Source organism: Equus quagga, chromosome 13 (genome assembly GCF_021613505.1).
Source record: "Equus quagga isolate Etosha38 chromosome 13, UCLA_HA_Equagga_1.0, whole genome shotgun sequence".
NCBI lineage: Eukaryota > Metazoa > Chordata > Mammalia > Perissodactyla > Equidae > Equus > Equus quagga.
The window spans coordinates 97,884,111-97,892,282 of NC_060279.1; the positions used below are offsets into that span (position 1 = coordinate 97,884,111).

The 8,172-nt window shown below is 48.0% G+C and overlaps 1 protein-coding gene across 3 annotated transcripts in view; it reads right to left on the reverse strand.

Moving 5' to 3' along the window:
* The window catches only part of SAMD4B (sterile alpha motif domain containing 4B), a 29,418-nt gene extending 22,223 nt beyond the window's left edge, over positions 1 to 7,195 (reverse strand). Inside the window, exons 1-3 of one of the 3 annotated variants that reach the window (XM_046682249.1) lie at positions 3,395 to 3,463; positions 2,269 to 2,329; positions 111 to 512 (exon numbers count right to left, since the gene is read on the reverse strand). In XM_046682249.1, coding sequence (XP_046538205.1) covers positions 111 to 306 — 196 coding nt within the window. In that variant the 5' untranslated portion in view covers positions 307 to 512; positions 2,269 to 2,329; positions 3,395 to 3,463. Of the gene's footprint in view, positions 1 to 110; positions 513 to 1,304; positions 1,528 to 2,268; positions 2,330 to 3,394; positions 3,464 to 6,887 lie in introns of those variants that run through there. The other 2 variants (XM_046682250.1, XM_046682251.1) reach the window with 2 other exon arrangements.
* Between the last annotated feature and the right edge of the window lie 977 nt (positions 7,196 to 8,172).

An 8,172-nucleotide genomic window follows, 5' to 3' on the forward strand; every position in this document is an offset into this window, starting at 1 on the left:
ACCCACATTTCTTAGCACCAGGGCTGGGGGGCCTCCTCAGCCACCTGACATCTATTCCGGTTCGAGGACTCCCTCCTGCAGTACTCCCATCTCTTGGGGTAAACACTCACCAGCACTGTTGGCCTCCGACTCCAGCAGGTGGATGTCATTGCAATCTGCCAGCGAGTGCTCCAGGCAGAGCTGCAGGAAGCGGGCCTGGGTGCGGGTGACCCGCTTCAGAAGCGACAGCAGGGCCACCGTCTGCTCACACTCATTCCAGCCCTTGAACCAGCCAGCGAGGATGCCCACCTGGTCTCGGAACATCATGGTGCCGGGCCTGGGGCCAGGGTGGGGGTGACGGCGGTGGCGAGGGCCAGCGCCGTCACATGGTCTCGGCTCCGGGCTCCTGTTACCTCTCCCCTGAAGGCCAGGGCTTGAGGACGTTCCCTGGCGTGGCGGCAATGGGTGGTGGGGAGGGAGGAAACTTGCTCACATTGGGGGAGGTCTTGGTCCAGCCACGCCTCTCCAGACTCCTAGAAAAGGAAGTAAGGGGGTCAGATACAATGAAGGGGCTAGAAATGGCCTAGTGATTGTGAGTTGGGGATAAGGTGGCTTCCTGCTTTCCTTTCAGGGTACCTACTCTGTTGAGCTTGAGAGAGAAGAATAAAACCAACACCAGACACTAAATCAACTTTCCCTCTAATCTCCAGATCCAGAGGAAAGGCCTGATTGGTTCTCAGAAACCTATCCTAGAGACTAAGAAGATGGTGCCCTTCAGGGCTAGCTGTCATGTGGCCAAAGGCAGTACATTTAAAGCAGAGAGTAAGTCGGTAAGATTTTGCAGAAATGGGAAATAGGAGAGGGTGCACACTGTGGGAAAAGATCTCAATTAATGGAGACCTGGCCTCACGTGACATGACTAAACAGACATGTGACCTTCAGGACATGCCCTGACCTTGCTGATCTCTGGCCACCTCCCTGGAGAGCATAACAGCCTGACTGTTCACCTGCTAAAAGGACCTTATGGACTCTACATTATTTCAAGCTAAAACCCACAGGAGCTGTGTCAACTGGGCAGACAACAGGTCCATTCTTCAGTTGATTGCTCAAGTGTCTCGAAGTCCAGGTCTACACTCACATTTCCTGTGTCTCTCTTGAGACCAGTGCCCTTGGCTCCGTCCCCAAACCACACTTGGCTCCAACCCCCTCTGGCTGCCAAAACTGAGAGCTCCATACAAAGACCCATTGAACCTGCTGAGCTCAGGTCTCAGGGGCTACTGCCATCTCCCTGAACTTCCACGCTCCTGCTGAGGGCTGCGACTCACCTTGCAGAGCCTCTGTGGGCCACCCGAACAGAGCGACCTGGCTTGGATGTCAACCCCTTTGGATATAAGCAGCAAGGAAAAGTGTGGGGAAAATGAAACCATGCTCCAAGGTAAACAGGTCTCCCAGAAACCTTTGTAAAAGGGAAATCAAATGTTGCCTCCCTGGCTTAAAATGCTCCGACGGAGGATTTAAGGTCAACTCAAACCGCATCTTGTACCAAGTTCTTTCTGGTTCAACGAAACCCTCCTCCCCCAGACTTCTCTATGGCTGGCTCCTATGCATCACTCAGGTCTCAGCTCAATGTCACTTCCTCAGAGAGATCTCCCCTGACCATCCAATCTAAGGAACCTCTGTCACTCTATTATATTACACTGTTTCATCTCTTCTATATAATCTGGCACCCTCAAGAAACCATCTTACTTATGTTTGTTGTTTCTCTCTTCCCACCAAAATGCAAGCTATTCAGTCACTGAGTGCCCAGAACAGTGACCGACATGTAGAAGGCACCCAGTATCAATTTGTTGAATGAATGAATAAAGAAGGTAAGCATGAAAGCCCCACTTGGGATTTCTACAGCCCGAGGGGAGAAAATAGAAGAAATGGCCCACAGGATGGTAAAAGGATTTGGAAACCTTGTCCTAAGAAAAATTTGAAAGCTTCGAGGCAATTTCCCCTGGGGAAGAGAAGACTCGGGAGGAATGACATAACTGGCTTCAAGTACCTGAAGCGGCAGCACACGAAAGAGGAATCAGATTTGTTCTTTTCCTCCAGAGGGGAACTAGGGTTGACAGCTCTAAGTGAGAGGCAACATGGGATATGTGCAACGCTGGAAGTCAAGAAAATGCAGCTCTAGTCTTGCCCCAGTCACTGACTCACTGTGATCTTTGAGCTAGTCTGCTTCTCTCCCCTAGGCCGTGTGAGATAAGGAGCTGGACTGGTTTAGATGTGACAAATGGGCTGTACCTCAGAGGCTAACTCCAATCGATTGGTACTGGCTGCCTGGAGCACTGTGGTAAGGAGGATCCTGAAGAAATGAAGTAAGGGGAATATCCATCAATGGGGAATGATTAAGAAATTGCGGCACACCTCATACAATGGGATATTATGCAGCTATTAAAAACATGCTTGATCTTGACAGCAGAATATAAAAAAAAAATCTATATCTAGTGTTTGATCTTTACCGACCTGGAGGGATGTCCACAGCTGCACAGTAATAGGTACAATACGATGCCATTTTTGTAAAAAGAAAAAAAGCCAGAAACAAGAACCCTTATATATCTCATACATGAGTATCTATATATGTATGTGTATAGAGAAACATGTAGGATACACCCTAAGCTGTTCATACTGGCTACCTTGGAGAAAAGAGGAATTATTAACGCTTTCTTTATATAACTTTGTACTTTTTCACTAGTGGCAAGTGAACACATATTACTTCTGTAATTTTTAAAAAAGTCTTTAATTTTTAAAAAATTTTAAGGCTGTATTCTACTTTCTGGCTCAGTGAGGAAGAGTACTGTGGTTGACTATCAGTGTTTGCCCTGGATGCAGGATGGATGAGTGGTAGCTCACGTGCCTGAAAAAACCAGTTTCCCTTCCCAGCTCCAACATTTTGCGGCTTTCAGCCCCAAGGAGACAGCAGCTGCCTCAACATAAGGAAGAATTTTAAAATAACGTATCTGTCCAAGAATGGAACTGGCTGCCGAGTGAGGAGGTAATAAGCTCCCTGGCCGCTGGAAGTGGTCAAGCAGAGGCTGGATGAACATCCCTCGGGAGTGGGAGGGATTCCTTCACGGGGTGGCAACTCATCAGAGAGAAAGGGCATGTTGCTATTTCAGAGGGAGCGTTTGTGTCCAGAGGTTTGATATGCCAACAGCATTTACAGCAAAAAGATGACCAAACCCACAAACAGACCAAAGCGGTGCGCACTCTGTCTCATAAACTTTTACCAAGTTGTTACTTTTCCTAAGCAACAGCGCGGTGCCCCCCAAATAAGCTGCTGACTAAACATCAATTCAGCTTCTTCCCCCAAGCCCAATGCTCGAAGCGTAGCCTTGGAACAGAGCAGGGTCTCAAACACGACGCTTACAGGGCCAGGTGGGAACAAAGCAGGCTGGTGAAGACCATGGTGAGTTGGAAAGCACATCCCCTGTTTAAAAGGAGAAGTCACCGTTTAGCTCTAATCAACTCCCGCCATGTAGGAATGTGGGGCCGGTGCTGTTAGGTCTTAGATTTTTTTTTAAGTAGAGCCAGAAATCTAGATTTTTAAATAAAATTCCCTTATTTTTAAATGGTGGAAACTAATTCACATTAAAAGAGCAACAAGGAAGTACTATACAGAACAAACAAAGCCTGCGGCCTGTGGTCCTTGGACCAGATGGACACAAACTGAGAAAAGATCAGAAGTCTGCAAACTATCCCTCCCTTGGGCCTCTCTGGTTTACACCTCCAAGCCACCCCACTGCTCAGGGAACACGACCGTTAGAGAGGACCTAGTGTCTGAAGATGGCTTGGACAGCCCTCAGTAAACACTGGGGGAACCAGGGAAACAAATAGTCACTTTTAAGAGTACACTGTTAAAAAATCATCCCCAGGGGCTGGCCCAGTGGTGGACGGCCTGGGGTTCGTGGGTTTGGATCCTGGGCATGGACCTACATACTGTTCATTAAACCAGGCTGTGGCGGCATCCCACATACAAAATAGAGGAAGACTGGCACAGATGTTAGCTCAGGGCCAATCTTCCTCACCACAAAAAAGAAAAAAACCCAAAAAATCCCTAAGAGAAGGATTCCTATGTCTTCGGGCAGGAGAAGGATGCTGGGTGTTTAGTTTTGATGGTGACTGGAGAGGAGGACTGGATGGCCTGCTTCCATGGAAGGGCCAGAGGCCCCCAGCTACCACCTCTCCTGGGTGCTTGGCAGCAGTGAGAAAGGAAGAGCTGGCTTGGTGCGATCGGTCAGGGAAGAGGCCCCAGCATTGACTATCCAAGGCATCGTACTGTGGTAGCATACTGCGGTGATGCATCCTGGTGGATCTGCCTCCCAAACATCCATTCCCATCTTCTGGGCCAGCCTCGAGTTCCCTTTGGAGAACTAACTGTCTCCCTTGGCTCCAGGAGTAGATATGGAGTGAAGCCTGGCCAAGGAAAGCCCTCAGTGGACTTTTGCTGGAACTACTGGGGGAAAGAAGTTCTCGGGTAGGCTTGCTCAGATTATCCAAGATCTGATGCTACTGGGTGCCACTCCTGCTACCTCACAGTGTGAGAACCTGCCTAAGAATGAAGCTAACACAGATGACAGCAGAGTCAAGAGACATAGGGAAAAAATGCAGACGTGTCCACATCATTTGAAGACCTGGATCCAGTCAGCCTAAAGCCCCTCCACCGCACCCTTCCCGCCCTAAACTTCTCAGGTACTTGAACCAATCAATTCCCTTTTGACTGAGGCCAGTTCGAGTTGGGTTTCTACAACTTGAAGAGCCATGACTGCTCCCATACAAAACGGAGTTCACCATTGCTCTGGTCTCTGTCCTCATGTGACCCAAAAGGCCCCCATGCCTTTGAGGAAAGACACTAGAGGGGAACCCCTATTGCAAAAGTCTCTCAAACAGCCTAACATACTGCTGCCACATTTGGTTGGGACCAGCAACCTTCTTGGGAAGCATCTACCAACCTTGGAGGTGGCAAATGGAGCCAAAAATTGGCTGAGGTGCCAGGAAAAACTGCCCACTAGGCTCTGTCCTTAGAACTGAGAAGCGGCGCCGAGACAGGAGGCACCCCTGGAGCTCAGCTCTCCTCCTCTGAGCAGCACTGTGGAGTCAGTCAGACCCCGCTGCAACCCGGGCTCTCCTGCTGATACTTATTTGCTGTGTTGACCTTTGGCAAGTAACTCAGTTTCTTCTTTAGTAAAGCTTGTTTTAAGAATGAAATGGAACAAGGTATATAAAAATACCCAGCATGATGCTCAGCATGTCTTCATATATCATATATTAAGTGTCATGCACCAGGTCCTGTGCTAACAGCTTTCCATGGATGAGCTCATTTGATCCTAAAAATTATATTCCTATATTCTATATCCATCTCATATATACATATATAATATTATCCTCCTTTTACAGATGGAGAAACTGAGGCAGAGAAGGTTAAGTCACTTAGCTGAGAGGTTCATAGGACACAGCTGAGGTGTTCAAGGCCAGTCTGGCTTTAGAGCTCTTGCTTGTTCCTGAGAATAGTGTTACGGCCTCCTATAAGCTCCCTTACACTGCCTAGAAAGTTGGGTTAAAGGTACACCCTCCAATGCCAACATCTCTGGAGAAATAAAGGGGTCAGCCTTCCCACCCATTCTTCACCCTTCTACAGCACCCACCTAGGCTTTTGAGGAACTCATACTTCATGAACCTTAGTTGCCTAAGGGTAACTCACTATCCTGACCTGAGAACAGGAGAATGTCAGATGCCGAGAGCCCAACTTCGCTCTTGTAAAAACCAACTATTATTTTCAGAAACTCCTGAACACGAAATGTACACAAAATATGTATGCTATTGGCCCAGACAAGAATAAGCGTTTGTATGAACTGTCCTGGGGAACGGAGGGAGAGGAGAGGAGAAGCCAGGCAGGGCCTCCTGGAAGAGAAACACAGCCTGGGGAGCTCTGGGAAACCCTGAGGAGAGGAAGCTGGTGTTCCCCCTCCCCCCACTCTATCTGCTCTGTCTTTCCCTCCTCCCACACCTAAATGTACTGCCCCTCCCCTCTAAAACTCTATCTTTGGCTCTCTTTCCCTTCTTTATACTCGTATCATCTCACTTGGAATTGTAATCAACTCCTGCAGATTCAACTATCACCTCTCTGTGGACAACTCAGAATTTCTTAAGTCATCTTTGACTCCTTTCTCTTCCATAAGATTTAGTCATCTGGTCTTGACAATCCTTATTTCTTAATTCAGCTAAACATGCCCTCCTTTTTCTCTCCCAAAACTCAAGTGGCTCTGGGACCAGACTGCCTGGGTTCGAAACAGAACCCTAGCACTTACTACCCGCCTAATTTTTTAGAAGAGCGATTTCACCTTGCTGTGCCTGTTTTCTCATCTGTAAAATGGGTTTCATAATAGTACCTATCCTTGAGAGTTGTGAGGCATAAATATTCTCACACAGGTCTTAGCTATTGTCATCACCCTGGATTCCTCTCTAATTCCATCATCAAGTTGTTTTCTCTCTACCCAAAATATATCTGCTTCTCTCCATTTTGACTACCACCGCCACATTCAAGTCACCATCCTTTCTCATCCGGACAAATGTATTTCCTCCTAACTTGCCTCCTGCTTTCATTCTTGCCCGTTTTCTTTGCAGAAACCAGCAAACTTTCTAAAACAAACAAAAAAACAAACCAAAAAACCAGATTATGTCACTGTCTTGCTTTACAAACCCTATAACAGCTTCCCAGTCCTCGTAAGTGAAAATGTAAACTCCCTACCACGGCCCACAAGGCCCTACATGATCTGGCCTCTGTCACCTTCTCCAACCCCCTGCCCCGTCTCCCTCACTTACGCTCTAGCCACACTGGTCTCCTTGTTGTTCCTTGAACATACCTCAGGGCTTTTGCACCTGCTGACCCCTCCACCTGAAACGCTCTTGCCCAGATCATCACATGGCTGGTTCTTTCTCATCAATCAGATCTGGGTTCAAGTATGTCCCAATCTTCCTCATTTCCCCAGTAAGAAAGAACCTTTGGTTTGATGTCATCGTCAAAAGGTGTTTCTTCAAAGGCTCCAGCTCTTCCAGAATCACCTAGACTGTAAGATCCACGAGGGAAGACAAGACTGCAGCTGTATTATTCACTGCCACGTTTTCAATTGCTAGCACAGCACCTGGCACATAGCAGACCCTCAGAACTACCTGTAGAAACTCCCCCCGCTTGCAGCAGTCCTTCCCCACATACAACAACGCTTAGAGCAGAACGCCCCAGTCCCAGATCTTCCCACAACTGGTGCCTTCTCATCGGTCGGGTTATCAGGCTCAAGTGCCACCTCCTCAGAGGGGAAATCTGACCACCCTGTGAACAGCGGCCTCCCCCACCCTCTCCTTCACACTGTCTCAATTCCTTCATCGCACATATCACTATCTGATTTGTTTGTTTATATTTCCTCCATCAGAATATAAGCTCCTGAGTTCCAAGACCGTGACTGTTTCATTCACTGCTCTCTCTCTAGTACCTAGAAAAGTACCTCCAGAAATTGTTTAATCGCTGGAGACACTTGCAGCTTGTATACTCTATACACTGCTATTCTGTAACTCACCCTCAACCAGACTCTATTCAACAGATTACACTAAAAAAACAAAACTCTACTCACAGTAATCTACGTAACCTTCTTCCCAAGTTCTGAGCCTTGGAAACCCCAAGCCGAGGCAGTGGACTGAATACCAGTACTCCTGGATTCCACTATCCTGAGGCCACCACCAAACCAGGCCAGTCATCTCATTCCGGGGTCTCCCAGTGAGACCCCAAAGGGAAGTCTGGTTGGGTGAGACTAGCCACAAACTCTCTCTGGATCCAAACAGTCACAGAATGGAGAATGACTGGGGCTGGGTGACAGTGGGGAGGGGAACTGCCATCGACGCTCAGAAAGGTCATGGGGTGGAATCATGGTACTATCTGGCACAGCAAGCAAGAGTTCCAGGGTACAGAACCCAGAACGTGTCTAAGGATCTTTTGCCATCATCTCACATTTATTCAGGCAAGAAACTGTTTTCAAACTGAGGCTCTCAAGAAGGAGTTCTCTTTCCACTGAAGCGGCTAAGGAAATATGATTGAAGCCTGGGGTGGCTGAGGGCCATCTTTGTCGTCGCAAAGCAGAAACTTGTTGAAGGTAAAGC